We start from the raw sequence: 16,098 nt of genomic DNA, 5'->3' as shown, positions 1-16,098 counted from the left end.
TTGTTTGGGAATTTACGAACGTGTTTTGGAATCGAAAATAAAGGGGATGAATTAAAATAAAATGGCTTACCTTGGTAAGCCATTGATTGAGGGTTGTGCAATTTGGGGGTGACAATAAATAGTCTCATATTATCATTGCATTCATTACATATATTTGCACTTAACGTTTTTCTTTTATGGGCCATAATTAGTTTTACTATTTTTTGTCATTTAATGGGACAGAAGAGAGGTACTCTGGGGAGATATCAGACAGAGATGTTGTATGAATGCAATCATTTTAGATTTATCAAAATTCTATGGCCCTTTCATTGTGGCCATTATTTCAATTCAATTTCCTGTCGGAAGGCACCATGAAACAAGCATACGGTCTTATTAAATAACGGATCATCTATTTTGGTATTTACAGACTTAACAATAACAGTAGTGTTCGTTTCGTGCCGTTTGGTGAAGAAACAGTCCACGTCTCTAGAGACAGTCGAGGCTCTCTCACAACTGCAAATGCATCTTTTCCACGAACATATTCCTGTGCAATTCACATATCGCCTTAAAGCATTCAGTTATTTAACGTCTTACCACTGTTTGATCAAAAATCTCAAATCACCAAAAGCCCCATTAATAGAAAACCACAAAAAAAAAAAAAAAAAAGAAAAAAGTACCCAAAAATGTGACTGCTAAGTCGTGCTCATGTTACATCGATAAAAATGATCGCAAATTATGCGTGTTGTTAGCAGCTTTATGACACAGGTGTTAAAATCGGCAGATAGTATTACCAATTCAGATTCTATAGTCGAAGTGTGCAGTCGATTATCTGCCGTTCAGGTGGCAAATATCATCGAGAAGAACACCTTGAAACACACAGCGAGGAATCCAATATGGCGGATATTTCAGAGTTGGTGCCCACTTTCCATCCCACAATACACTTCAACCCAACCAGAAACTGAAACTCTTGATGCTAGTATTACCGCTTTTCCAGCAATTTATACTTCTGTAATAGCAGAACGACCCTCGAGTGATCGACAATCTTACAGTTCACAACAGCGCTAGCAATAACGTTTGCAAATTTTTTGTAACCAAACGACTCCACAATTTTTACACTTGCATCTGAAGCACAGTAACGTTATGTAAGCGGATAAATGATTTAAGAAATACAAACGCTTTAGCGCGAGAAGAAAGCATGCCAACAGATGGAAAATATCAATAAGCACGACAAAAGCATTCGTGGAAATTAATGTAAACAATCGCGAATCTTGACATTCCTTGAGTTCTACATTGTCCTGTACTTGGTCCTTTAGAATACGGCCTTCACTTTTCCTTGGTATCTCGCTGTCCTTTGTGCGTCCGCCAGTGGGTCGTCAGCACAAACGATAGCTTCGTTATCGCTAGCCTCACTCGAGGTTTGGGGTTATCTGTGGTGATAAACCGGATAATGCGATGATGTGAATGACATTGTGAATCAGTTTCGGTGGAATTCTAAAGGCTAAGGAGAGACCGAATCGAACAAATTTTGCTACAGAAAGCTTGGAAAGTTCGAAATAAAGGTAACTGATTGAAAATCGTTCGAGCGTCGTTCTCGATTTGACGTCACAACTTGACTTTACCCAGATCCCCTTGGCGGTGTCGTGAACAATTCGGAACTCGACTTAAAGGGGGCCAAAAAGTCGAAAATTTAACCAAAACAACAAAAACACCAAACACCAAAGGATAAAAAATTATTTTATTATTTACTAACGTTTGACTCATAGTTCTTGGGAGAAAAAATGATGAACTGTACCAAAACAAGCATTCCTCTGTAAAACGGTCTATTCTTGATTTATAATTATAGTAATTATACAGAACAAAAAACGCATAACATAGCTAAGCATTTAATTAAGCAGCGACACCGTGCAAGACTATACACTTATTAATTTATACCGTTACTTTGTGGTGATTTTTGTAGAGTTTAATATCTATTAAATTGAACTTGTAGTGAATATTTTTGGAATGTACTGAAAAAGGAGAGTAATCATGTTTAATTAAAAGGTCCTTTTTATGTTCTCTTTTTCAGTTTTTCTTCCCTTAAACCTTTCTATAATGGTTTTTTAAAAATATTTTTTTTTTGTAAAAAAGTAAACGCTAAAAATAACGACGTCTCGACCTCTCCAAGGTCATTTTCAAGTGCGTGTAAAATACAAAACTTAGCATAAATATATTACAAACAGTTTAAATCGGTAAGAATGCCTTGAACGCTAAAATGTGATAAAATGGGTCAATGTTAAGGACATAAAACAATGAAATAATAAAACAACAATAAGCCTTGTTATGAACTGATCTAAACTAATAATTTCGCGCGGATCAAATCCCACTGTTTGTTTAGTGATGGTTTCAGTTTTTTGGTAAAAAGCATTTCGAAAATGAGGCAGTAAAGTTTGTTCTGACACTTTCTTAAAATTTTGAAACATCCTCAACCTTGCATTTAAGCTCTCATCTACGTGGAAGCTCTTTGATCAGGAATGAGAAAGCCTCAAAGAGACCTTTTCATGACTGCGCTATCCAGACAAACTTGTACAGTCTACCATCCGTCAATTCATTGATTCAAAAGTGTGTGAGGATTCACGTACCCAACAGCAAGTACCTGAGAAGCTAAAAGCCCCAATCAGAACCTTGCTGCCTTTCAAAGACCAGATATCTGCAAACGGAGAGCGCTACAGCTTGGAGACCTCAGTCGAAAGATCAATGAGGATATCAGCCAGGTGTACACAAGTCGAAAGATCAAGGACGAAAATGATCAAAGTGAGGAATGGAAAGCCACTCCTTGTGAATCAACAGTGCGTTGTCTATTATCTGATTTTCAATGTAGCCCGGGCGATGCAGGTTATGTCGGTTACGCGTACCGACGTCTTCACCTGCGAATTGAAAAACACAGGGATCGGCAATCGGAAACCACAATATAGCCCCAAATGGCACTGTGTGAAGTTATAAAATTTTAAGAAAATGTCAGAACAAACTTGACTGCCTCATTTTCGTGCCCCCTTTTTTTTTATCAAAGAACTTAAACCAACATTTAATAAACAGTGTGATTCCGTCCGCGTAAAATTATTTGCTTAGATCAGTTCTTATGGTTTCATTGTTTTATGTCCTTTTTTTTAACTTTATAAAACAGATAATTAACTCGTTTTTATCACATTTTAGCGTTCATGACATTCTTACCGATTTTAACTGTGTGTAATATATTTATGCTAAACTTTGTTTTTTTAACTCGAACTTGAAATTGACCTCGGAGAGGTCGAAACGTCGTGATTTTTTAGCGTTAACTTTTATCACAAACTGATCTATCTCTAAGAAATTACTCATTAAAACTAAATGTCTACTTAATCCAACAGGATGTGGTGCCGTTGTCAACAACGTACTGAAAAGTCCCGGATATCCAAAGAACTATCCAAACAACATGGACTGTGTTTATCGGGTTGATATTCCAAATGGCCTGGCGATAAACATTTACTTTTCCCATATTAACCTGGAGTATTCTTGGGGATTTTGCAGGTACAAAACTATCGAATCAGTGTTTAGAGTATACATTACATAACCTCCATTGAATGATAACGGTGGTTGCGATTGTTTCTTTGTTTTGTCTGTATTTACTTGAACCTTGTTTTTTTTTTTTTTTTAACATCAGTGCTAAGTATTAGTCTTTCTGTTTTTGGCCCTTTCCCCGTTATTTTAATACCTTTATTCTTTTAATGTATATTGTGGAGATGCCTAGAGAAGAATAAAAGACAAAAAAAAAAAGAAAAAAATGGTATATACACTACTCGAAAAAAAGTGTTTTTGAGACATCGTAAAGAACAAAGTTACTTGTTAGTCTGATTACTGTAAAAGTACCCTTTTTTATCTTTAGACTCATTTGCCTGTTTCTTTGCTTCTTTTTCTGTTTTTGTTTGCTTTTTGTTGTTATTGTTGTTGTTTTGATCTGAGGCTAAGAATAAAATCAATAACTAGTCTGCCTTGTCATTTATTGTCATCTCCACATGTGATAAACAAGTTTTGCATGTATGTGATCTGATTTTCTACTCTTCGCGCCTGTCTGTAATTCATGCTGGCCTGATTAAGGGTTGTTTTGGAACCTTTGCTTTTTCTTTCCTGGACAAATTGATAGGTAAGCTGTTTATAAAGTTTGTTTCTCTGTGTGGTTGTATTTGCATTATTTATCATAAGGCCATGGATTACTTTAGCATTTTTTTTATCGATTACCTTGTCCTACTTTAGTGTATATATGTACTCTTATTGGTTAGTAATTGGCCGTGCTCCTTTAACTCAGTAAACATTTAAAAATGCGTGTAATTTTGCCACATATTATATTGTCAAGTTGTGTAAGCTAATGTCATTTAAGTTTATGTTATCTCATCATAAATAATCTAAACAAATACGTCTTTGTTGTTCGCAGGTATGACTACTTGAGGATTGCCAATGATAACAACTATATCGTAGGTACATACTGTGGGGTGAAGTCTGGATTGAGTATCAGTTTCACTGGACACTATGCTGTGCTAACCTTTCACTCAGACGGCATTGTCACGCACAGAGGATACAAGTTAGATTTCTCCTTTGTTTTTCCCGGTAAGTAGAAAGAGTCGGACGAAATACTCTCCAAAGTAAATGTCAATTTGCTATTCAGGGATTGTTTATTATGATAAATTATTCATCGATTATAATATAAGCGTTACTATTGCACAAAAAAAATCGTCAAGTGGTACTAGATTAAGCGCGCGGTTATTTAGCAAATACACCCCTCAGGCGGTTACCGTATCAGACAAACCCTTAGAGATAAGTATAGGTCCGTTCCAGTTGATTTGGGAACCACCCCCGTGAAAGATGCAAATTACTGGCTTACAAGATTCATATTGGAAGTTCTGAGAGGTGATGGCAAGCCGTACCCGTACCCGTGCTCTGTTTACTCATTAGTATGCTCTACATAGATCATACTAATTAGAAGAAATTTTACCCCATAATTTTCCTGTGCTTCAAAGCCCTCGCCTCTTTACATAATTTAAGTATAGTGGACCGAAAAAATTGTTGAAATCGGCGGATCGTGCAGTGCACGTGGTAATAAAACACTTATAGTGAAAGAGAATGCACGGTTTGTCTCGAAGCTACTTTGAGAAGATTTTGTTGTTTACCACAAGCAAGACGCAGGAAAAATAAAAACGTGTGCTTCGGCGAACTTGAGAAACACAACTTTTCTGAATTGCACTAAACACTGAACGCAACTATCACTATGCTAGAATTTAAAAACAACGTGGTAAACGTGGTAAACGTGGCAAACGGGGTAAACGTGAAATTGAATGGAATTTTAAGAGGTTTGAAGAAGAGCCGGATAAAAGAAAGAAAATGATTTTTAAAACACCAACAGACAGTTGATTACCACGCAAGAGCACCACAAGTTTCTAGTGGACTAACTTGGTATCCGTCTATTAATTATTAGCTAAAAACTCTAATTTTAAAACTTCACTAAATCCTCAAAATTTCTTATTTCTCTTAATTTTACCAATCCCTCTTGAAAAACTATCTCCTCCCAAATATACCCAAAATTCACTTAAAAATTCACAAAACACCTAACAACATAGATTTATGGGATAAGCAGAGAGTTTTTGGATTGCTTGAAACGTGAACGAGATATTTCCATTAATTATAAACCGTTTTTAAGCGGCATGGAAACGACTTCCCTTAACCTCTCTAAGATCTGACACTGCCGGGCAACCCATAAATTCAACGCCACAGTCATTAAAGCTAAAAAAAAATTTACCCTACCCAAAGATTTCATGTCCCTTTCCATTTCTTAAGGCAAATGTTGAAAACATTTTAGTGAGCGTTTCGCCCAGAACAACAAGAAAATGAAACGAAATATTGCATTGTTTGTGGATTAAACTTTCGATGCTGAGCTCACTGGCAACGGGTAATCCCGAGCGGGAAAGATCGCTCCATCTTGACCGCTCGGGAAGCCAATCACAGCGCATGATTTGACTCTTTTATTCTACTAGCTTTTTATAACTCTACTCTTATTGTTTGTAGGTAAATATTTTAGCGCTCTTGTGCAATTTGGCAAATTAGATATTCAAGGACATTCACAATTGTATACATATCACTTGGACCAGAGTGGTGCCAAAATAATTTAAAATGGCCAAGTCTGGCTAAAAATGGGCTTCATGCCAGCTGTCCTGTCATTCACTTAAGATAATTAAGTTTTGAAGAAAAGTTAACATAATTCAATGTTTCTTGGGATATGATACAGCGGTCATGAGCCATTAAAGCATGCCCGAAAAAAGCCACCTTTAATTTATATCCTGGTTGTTCTTGCAAAGCAAAATCATCAAGATCTAGCAATATCTATCGATTGTTTTTTAATAAAACAATTATTCCACTCGCGCGTTTTGGATATGAAACGATTATATCCTATCATCTTATCTCAAACGCGCGCTTATGGAATAATTGTTAAATATATCCAGTTTAGTATAATTACTCAGGCGATTATAGAGATTCTGTTCATCTGATTGGTCGAGGATTGCGTCATATCCTTCTATAATCATCTCGCGCGAGATAATTGAAGTGGCAGCACTAATTTTTAAAATGCCCGTTTAGCGAATTTGTTGACGTTTCTGAGAAAGAAGTGAAAAGGATAATAGAAAATGTAATTCCGAAAGGCACTAAAGATGCAACTAAGTCCGGAGTGACACTTTTCTAAAACGGTATTCTTTTATCTTTGCCTCATACTTTTTCAGATAAACCGAAAATAACGATTCCAGCGGTGCAAACAGTTCCAGGTTACGTGGTAAAGTGTTCGGCTGAAGGAACTCGTCCCATGAATATGTCGCTAATTCAGAATTCCACCATTTTGCGTCAGGGAACAGATACTGTAGTTGTAAAAGTTACAAAGGAGGGAAACGTCACTTGTACGGCTACCAACCAAGCAGGAACAGATTCAAAAACGTTTTCGGTTACAGGTTTGCCTTTTCTTTTGTTTTCCTTTGTGTTTGTTTTTTCCTTTGGTAACTAACTTTTAGATTTTCTAATACATATGACTAATACATATTTAATTCACATTACATTTTCACCTTCATTCTTTAAACAATAATATCCATATGAAGATTCTTGTGACAACTGTCGCATACTAATTCTCCCTCCACCGCTTCTTTTAAAAGAAAGCTTCAAGATTTTCTTCTCTCTAGGTATTAACTTCTGTAGGGCTGTATTTCTCAACTAACTTACTTAATATGTGTGTGCGTGTGTGTGTGTGTGTACGTGTGCGCGGTCAAAGTTAATTATCATAAGTCCATATTGTAATTCTAATATAAGATAGCTATTTTTTAAAAGTGAGGAAGCCTGACTTTATAAGCCTCGTGGTTTCTTTCAGGTTTTCTCGCCATTTATTTTCTTTCGTCAATTTTCATCATTTTTTTTCCATCTGTAATTGTTGTATGTGGCAAAATAAATATTGTATTGTATTGTAATTGTGCGACGATAAGGAATTGGAAATTAGGGAGCTTACCATTACCGGTCAGTTAAAAAATGCACCAATTCAGTTATAAACAGGTTCACCTAGGTCTTCATTGATGTAGTTTACAACGCACTCTTTAACAGAACACACTATAACTCCTCTTTTGACAAACCCATCAACAACACAAAGACCACCATTCACTATGTTCTTACTACTGCATTGACTATTAGATGACTGCATTTCTCATTCTTCGTACATTGTTAAAATTTGCCGGTGAAAATTCCATCTTCCAACGCCTTCATGTCTGCAGAGCAAAGCGTTTTAATCGGCGCAATGTATTGAGTGGATTTTTTTTGTAAACTTGGTGAAGAAGTAAGTTTACCAAAGCTGGTTTGTTATTGTATTTGTTCACGGTAATCAGCATTTGATTGTCACTTTCTAAAAATTGATTCTGCTAGCCAAGTACATGCATTTTGTGTAAAACTTTGATAACGTCTTATGTCAATAGAGGATATTAATTTAAGTAATGTTGCTTAAATACTTTAAAGCCAGATTCTCTTGGCAATATTTAACATTAAACGGGGTTTTCGAATGACTTGCTGAAATAAAACACATGGAAGTTATGTGTAATATTTCTTTACTTGCAAGTTTCCACTGACAAAAAGTCTTCTTCAGGCAGCCTCCATTGATACTAACAATACGCTCACTCAATCAAAGTTCACCTAAACCCCTCCATCCCCATTTTTTCTCCCACAAAAAACCCCATAATTTGGTAGGCATCTCTGCAGAAGTATTTTTTTTTTTTTGATTTGGTGAAATCTTCGCTATTTTGTACCCTGTGGAAAAACGGAAAATAGCCTAAAATCACCACCATTTTGGTTCACGACCGAGTGAAGGAGCATGGGTCTAGTGGTTGCTGACGTCACTTTTAGAACACGAGAACACTACACATACTTTACTTGTTTCTTTTATATAGTTAGATTAACCGCATGTAGATTGGTAGGAGGGATTCTGTCCACGGCGACTTTAAACCTGCATAACGTTTTTAATATTTGCGCAAACTCCATGAAACTTAAGGTCGTTTATAGAAATTTAACTGAAAGAATTTTTGGGTGGTCGTTTGGATTTATTGACTTTGATGCTGTCATGGCAACCAAATTTTGACAGGCAGTTTTCTTCACAAAATGAAAAATTCCTTTTCAAAATAAAGAAATAAACTTTTCTTAATATAGCTGTTGCTTTTAGGTAAAATAAGTGTTTCTTTAATTAATTGTTCTGATTGGTTTTTGTTCAATTTCTGTGCCTGAAAGGACACACTTCGAAAAAGATATTCCGAGTGCTCCTATCAGAAGTCGAGCCTAAGACCTTACGTTTACTAGTTGGAATGCTCTGACACTGTCTGGTGAACAAATGACTATGATGTATTATTCAGTAATAACACAGGCAAACTTAGAAAAAGAAATTCCGAGTGTTCCTATCAGGAGTAAGACCTAAGACCTTCCGATTACTAGTTCAGATGCTCTCAGGCTTAAAAAAATTATCACATCACGTTTCCTCTCATTATGCATATGCCACTCATTGCACTCCAATCCTAGTAGTATGCAGGATGTTTGTCCCATAAACCTAGTTTAATGGCTTTAGCTTCCACGAGTCTCCTGTAGCTCAGTGGTAGAGTATCCGAACTAGTAATAGTAGGTTCGACTCCTAATTGCAGTTAGTTGCAGAGGTTGTAGTAAGGTTAGTAATTTGCAAGAAAGAAAAGCGTACTGTACGACACCTTCTTAAGGCGATGAGCGTCTAGAGGCGAAGAAACGAAGAAAAAGATATGTCAACTTTGTTAGACAGAAGCGTGCTCGATGGGAGTCATCGAAGAGTTCAGTAATATGCTCGAAGTATTTTGTAACGGACGATTTTGTATGTAATTGCACATGCACAAAGGATTAATGATCAAAGGATGAAGACTCGGAGCAAATAAACAATAGAGGCACACATTTCGAGAGGTATATAACTCAGTGAGGCCGCTTTCCAGTCGCGTGTAAGGAACGAGTAGAGTTAACAATTTAGTTGCTCGAAGTCTCGGTGGCTCGCCATAATGGCGGTCAGGGTGTAAAGAGCGAGTGAGGTTTATAATTTAGTGGCGCGACGGCTCAGCGGCCGTCCAGAGTGTAAACAACAGGTTAGAGCGAGACAGATTCGGAATCACCGCTTTCCCAGCAATTTATACTTCTGTGATAGCAGAACAACACTCGAGTGATCGACAATCTTACCGTTCACAACAGCGCTAGCAACAACGTTCGCACATGTTTGCAACCAAACGACTCCACAATTTCTACCCTTGCATCTGAAGTACAGTAACGTTATGTAAGCGAATAAATGATTTAAGAAATACAAACGCTTTAGCGTGTAAAGAAAGCATACCAACACATGGAAAATATCAATAAGCATGACAAAACGACGCGTGGAATTAAAGTAAACAATCGCGAATCTTTACATTCCCTGAGTTCTACATTGCTGTTATCGGTCTTTTCGAATACGGCCTTTACTTCCCCTTGGTATTTCGCTGTCCTTTTCTCGTCCGCCAGTGGGTCGTCAGCATAAGCAACAGCTTCGTCATCGCTAGACTCACTCGAGGTTTGGGTTATCTCTGTGGTGATAAACGGGATAAATCCTAATCGGGTTCCATTTCGTATCCAGCAATAAAACTGATTTCTGAGTCGCCTGAGTCAAAGTTCGTCTCCAAATGCGATGACGTAAATGACGTTGTAAAATTTCAGTAGAATTCTGATTACTATAGAGCCCGAATCGTATGGGTTTTGCTACAGAAAGCTTTGACAGTTCAAAAACAACGATAACTGACTGAAAATCGCTTGAGCGTCGTCCTCGATTTTACGTCACAACTTGACTTTACCCAGATCCCCTTTGCGCTGTCGTGAACAATTCGGAACTCGACTTTAAGGGGGATACAAAGGCGAAGATTTAACCAAAACAACAAAAACACCTATCACCAAAGGAAGAAAATTTATTTTATTATTTACTAACGTTTGACTCGTAGTCCATAGGAGAAAAATTCCCAGCATTTCCCTGTAAAACGCTCTATTCTTTATTTTTAATTATAGTAAAGAACAAAAAACGTATCACAAAGCTTAGCTTTTATTTAAGTAGTGACACCGTACAAAGCTATACACTAATTAATTTATACCGTTATTTTGTGCTGATTTTTGTCAGTTTAATATCTAATAAATTGAACTTGTAGTGAATGTTTTTTGGAATGTACTGAAAAAGGAGAGTAATCATGTTTAATTAAAACGTCCTTTTTATGTTCTCTTACTCAGTTTTTCTTCCCTTAAACCTTTCTATAATGGTTATTTAATTTTTTTGTAAAAAAGTAAACGCTCAAAAATCATGACGTTTCCACCTCTCCGAGGTCATTTACAAGTGCGAGTAAAATACAAAACCTAGCATAAATATATTACAAACAGCTTAAAATCGGTAAGAAAGTCATGCACGCTAAAATGTGATAAAATGTGTTAATGTTAAGTATTCATAAATTAGAAAAGGACATAAAACAGTTAAATAATAAAACAGTTATAAGCCTGGTTAAGAACTGATCTAAACAAATAATTTCGCGCGGATGGAATCACACTGTTTGTTCGGCGTTGGTTTTAGTTCTTTGGTAAAAAGCATTTCCAAAATGAAGCAGTAAAGTTTGTTCTGACACTTTCTTAAAATTTTGAAACATCCTCAACCTTGTATTTAAGCTCTCATCTACGTGGAAGCTCATTAATAAGGAATGAGAGACTTTTTCCCGACTGCGCTACCCAGACAAACTTGTGCAGTCTACCATCCGCCAATTCATTGATTGAAAAGTGTCTGAGGATTCACGTATCCAACAGCAAGTACTTGAGAAGCAAAAGCCCCAGTAAGAATCGTACTGCCTTTCAAAGATCAGAAATCTGCAAACGCACTGCGCATACAACTTGGAGACCTCAGTTGGAAGATCAATGAGGATACCAACCCGGTGTACACAAGTCGAAAGATCACGAACGAAAATAATCAAAGTGAGGAAAGACAAGCCACTCCTTGTGAATCAACAGTGCGTTGTCTATTATTTTCAGTGTAGCCTGAGCGATGCAGGCTATGTCGGTAACACGTGCCGACACCTTCACCAGCGAATTGAAGAACTCAAGGGATTGGCAAACGGAAACCGCCTGAAGGAGCAGCACAATATAGCCCCAAATGGCATTGCGCGAAGTTTTAAAATGTTAAGAAAAAGTCGGAACAACTTGACTGCCTCATTTTCAAAATGCTTTTTTTTTTTTAACAAAGAACTTAAACCAACAGGAAATAAACAGTGTGATTCCATCCGCGCAAAATTATTTGTTTAGATCAGCTCTTAGCAAGCCTCGTTATTGTTTTATTGTTTCATTGTTTTATGTCCTTTTTTAACTTTATAAATAATTATAATTGACACGTTTCATCACATTTTAACGTTAATGACATTCTTACCGATTTTAACTGCTTGCAATATATTTATGCTATTAAGCTTTGTTTTATTTTTACCCGCGCTCGAAATTGACCTCGGAGAGGTCGAAATGTCGTGATTTTTTAGCATTAACTTTTATCACAAACTGATCTTTCACTAAGAAATTATTCATTTATACTAAATGTCTATTTAATCCAACAGGATGTGGTGCCGTTGTCAACAACGTACTGAAAAGTCCCGGATATCCAAACAACTATCCAAACAACATGGACTGTGTTTATCGGGTAAAAATTCCACACAACATGGCCATGAGGATTTACTTTTCTAATTTTACCCTGGCGGGTTATTCATCTTGCAGGTACAAAACTATCGAATCAGTGTTTAGAGTATACATTACATAACCTCCATTGCATGATAACGGTGGTTGTGATTGTTTCTTTGTTTTGTCTATATTTGCTTGAACCTTGTTTTTTTTTTTTTCATCATTAGGGCTAAGTATTAGTCGTTCTGTTTTTGGCCCTTTCTCCGTTATTTTAATACCTTTATTCTCTTAATGTATATTGTCGAGATGACTGGAGAAGAATAAAAGACAAAAAAAAAAAAAAAAAGAAAAAAAGAAAAATAAAAAAAAAGGTATATACACTACTCGAAAAAAGGTTATTGAAACATCGCAAAGAACAAAGTTACTTGTTAGTCTCATTACTCTAAAAGTAGCTATTTTTATCTTGAGACTCATTCGCCTCTTTCTTTGCTTTTTGTTGTTATTTTTGTTGTTTTGATCTGCGGCTAAGAATCAAATCAATAACTAGACTGCCTTGTCATTTACTGTCATGGCACACATAAAGTAGCTTTGCACGTATGTGATCCGCTGATTTTCTACTCTTCTCGCCTGTCTGTAATTCATACTGGCCTGATTATGGGTTGTTTTGGAACCTTTGCTTTTTTTCTAGACAAATTGATAGGTAAGCTGTTTATAAGGTTTGTTTGCCTGTGTCGATGTCTTTGCATCATTTATCACTAGGCCATGGATTACTTTAGCATTTTTTATCGGTTACCTTGTCGATTAGTCATTATATAGTTTAAATGTAAGTTATTGTAATGTTTGCCCTACTTTAATGTGTATATGTGCACTTATTTGTTAGGAATTGGCCGTGCTCCTTTAACTCAGTAAACATATAATAATGAGTGTAATTTTTTAACATATTATCCTGTCAAGTTGTGTTAGCTCACGTCGTTTAAGCTTCTGTTATCTCACCATAACTGAACTAAACAACTACGTTGTTGTTGTTTGCAGGTATGACTACTTGAGGATTTCCAATGATAATAACTGTACCACAGGTACATACTGTGGGGTGCAGTCTGGACGGAATATTATTGTCACTGGACGTTCTGCTGTGCTAACCTTTCACTCAGACGTTAGTGTCACGCGCAGAGGATACCAGTTAATTTTCTGCTTTGTTCCGGGTAAGTACAAAGAGTCGGACGAAATTATTGAAATAGTCTCTATAGTAAATATCAATTTGCTATTCAGTTACTAATTTTCGTCCTTTCCTAACAGAGAGATTGTTTGTCAATTATAACTCATCGAGTAATATCTAGGCGTTCTTACTGAACAAAAAGCACGCCATGTGGTGCAAAATCGGATGAGGTTATTTATTACAGTAAACCCATATTAACCTATGGACGATATGGACACTAATTGAGCATGGTAAAGTGCCCGCATTATTGTGATGTCCGTATTAAGGGGAGTCTTAGAATAAACGTTACGAACACACTTTTTTTTTTTTTATCTCAGCAGTATATTTTTTCCTCGATACATGATTTTTAATGTCTTAAGTGTAACATATAATGCTTGCCAAGTGTTTCAAACGCAACTGACAATGTAATCATTTGACTCTATCTAGATCGGGGTTGGGCGGAATATACACAAAACCTAAATAACGTTTTTTAATATTTCAGCAAATGCAATGAAACGTCAGCAATTCATCAAAAATTTATCCGGAAATAATTTGGTGTGGTCGGTTTGTGTTTATTGACTTTGCCATTACCACGAATACAAATTTTTGACTGGCAGTTTTTACGCACTATTTTGGCGCTTTCATGAAGTTTTTAAGGAAATCCAGAAATCTAAGATAGCGCGGTTCGAAGAAAACCGCCTGAAGGGGCCAAAAACCATTGCTCCAACGCGTTTCTTAACTTCTTTAATGTCAAATATCCGATGCGGTAAACGTTACGATAAACGATGCGAAAGCAATATTCGATACGGTTGCTAGAGAAATAAACAAGGAAAATACAAGTTACTACAGCAAAAGGACGAACCAGAACACAAGAATATAGAAATAACAAACTAAGCAGGAATGACGAGCCAAAAATAATACTTACAAACGTTATATGGCCTTTAAAACGGACAAACGAAGCGATGTAGGAAAAAAACGCAAAACCTAAAACTGTATCCTCCAAAGCACAAACGAGAGTGAATAAAAAGCAAAGACGCGAATTTATACTAATGAACTAGGGAACAACAGACAAAGTAATGCAGAAAAAACTAACAGAATAATAATGAAAACGACATGCAAGCGTGACACACAAAAAAATGTTCCAAAACAAAAGAGTTCATTTATGAAGAATGCCGCCGCAACATTTGGCTCCCCTAAGAGTTCAACCGGCAGAAAACTCTTACAAACAAATTATCTAAAAAAGATAGTTCTCCGTTCTCTGAAATTTTTCAGTTCTCTGAAATCAACATGGCTCCTCTGGCTGGGATCCAAACACCCGGTCTATACGTCTTTCTCAAGTATCAGGATAAGCTTGTCAACTGGGCGATCAAGGAAAGTTGCTCCTGTGGTAACCTTGACAGACCGTACATATCCTTCTTCGTCAGGGTAAGTGTGGACAATACGGGCCAAAGGCCAATGGTTCCGTGCTACACGGTCATCAACGATCAGGACCAGGTCTCCCTTTTCAAAGTTTCTCCTGGGACGATTCCATTTTGATCTTTGCTGAAGGCATTGGACGTATTCTCTTCTCCATCTTGACCAAAATACGTTTGCAAGGTACTGGACCCTCTTCCATCTTTTGCGCAGATAAACATCTTCTTTCTGGAAGTTTCCAGGAGGGGGTAGTACGACTTTAGACTTCATCGTCAGGATGTGATCCGGTGTTAGTGGGTTTAGATCTCCTGGATCACTGGAAGGAGTGGTGAGAGGTCTGCTGTTTACAATACACTCTACTTCTGCATCAGAGTTCGAAACGATTCGTCGTCAAGGTTACGACCATGTTCTCGCATTAAGGCGGTGAGGATTGAGCGGACTGAGCGTATTTGTCGTTCCCAGACGCCACCCATATGCGACGCAGACGGTGGGTTTTGCTTCCATTGCACCCAGTCAGCTTTGAATTCCGTGCATAAACTTCTTTGGATTGCGTTGTTGTCCATCTCTGATAACGCTCTTTGCAATTCTTTCTCTGCTCCGGTAATGTTTGTTCCTTGATCGGATCTGATTTCACGTACAGGCCCTCTTCTTGCTATAAAACGTCGCAAGGCATTTAGAAAGGAATCTGTTTCCAGGGAGTTTGCCGTCTCTATATGTACAGCTCGACTAGATAAACAGGTAAATAACGCACCATAACGCTTCAATTCCTTTCTTCCCTCTTTTATGTAGAATGGGCCAAAGTAGTCGACGCCACAGTAAGTAAATGGAGGTGCTGGGGCAATCCTTTCCTTGGGAAGATCGGCCATCCTTTGCTCACCAACTACACCACGAAGCCGCCGACAAGTCACACATTTGGAAATGAAGTGCCTCACAACGGAATTGGCGTTTATGATCCAATATCGACTTCTAAGCGTGCCTAAAGTGATGCCGCGACCAGAATGCGCAACCTTCTCATGTGCATCTCTTATGATCAGATCTACCACGAAACTCTTCTTGGGGAGGATGATGGGATACTTGAAATTATCGGGAAAGACTTGCGATCTGCTGAATCTGCCCCCAACGCGCATCAGGCCGTTCTGGTCAAGGAAAGGATCTAGGCGATATAACGTACTGGTTTTCTTGATTTCCGCTTTCTTGACTCTCGCGAGGTCGCGATTCTTCTGACGCTCTTCTCTTTGAATCTTGCGCAGGGCTTCAGATTCATTAGGAAACGCACA

At 37.4% G+C, this 16,098-nt stretch overlaps 1 protein-coding gene across 1 annotated transcript in view; it reads left to right on the top strand.

The window, feature by feature from the left end:
- The window catches only part of LOC146456089 (uncharacterized), a 201,870-nt gene that overhangs the window by 31,052 nt on the left and 154,720 nt on the right, over nt 1–16,098 (top strand). Inside the window, exon 12 of the mRNA XM_085093543.1 lies at nt 3,360–3,519. Coding sequence (XP_084949669.1) covers nt 3,360–3,519 — 160 coding nt within the window. The remainder of the gene's footprint in view (nt 1–3,359; nt 3,520–16,098) is intronic.

This window comes from Pavona decussata, unplaced genomic scaffold (genome assembly GCF_977016875.1).
Source record: "Pavona decussata unplaced genomic scaffold, jaPavDecu1.1 SCAFFOLD_261, whole genome shotgun sequence".
Taxonomy (NCBI): domain Eukaryota; kingdom Metazoa; phylum Cnidaria; class Anthozoa; order Scleractinia; family Agariciidae; genus Pavona; species Pavona decussata.
The sequence above is the reverse complement of the archived record's forward strand: the minus strand, read 5'-3'. Positions and strand labels throughout refer to the sequence as shown.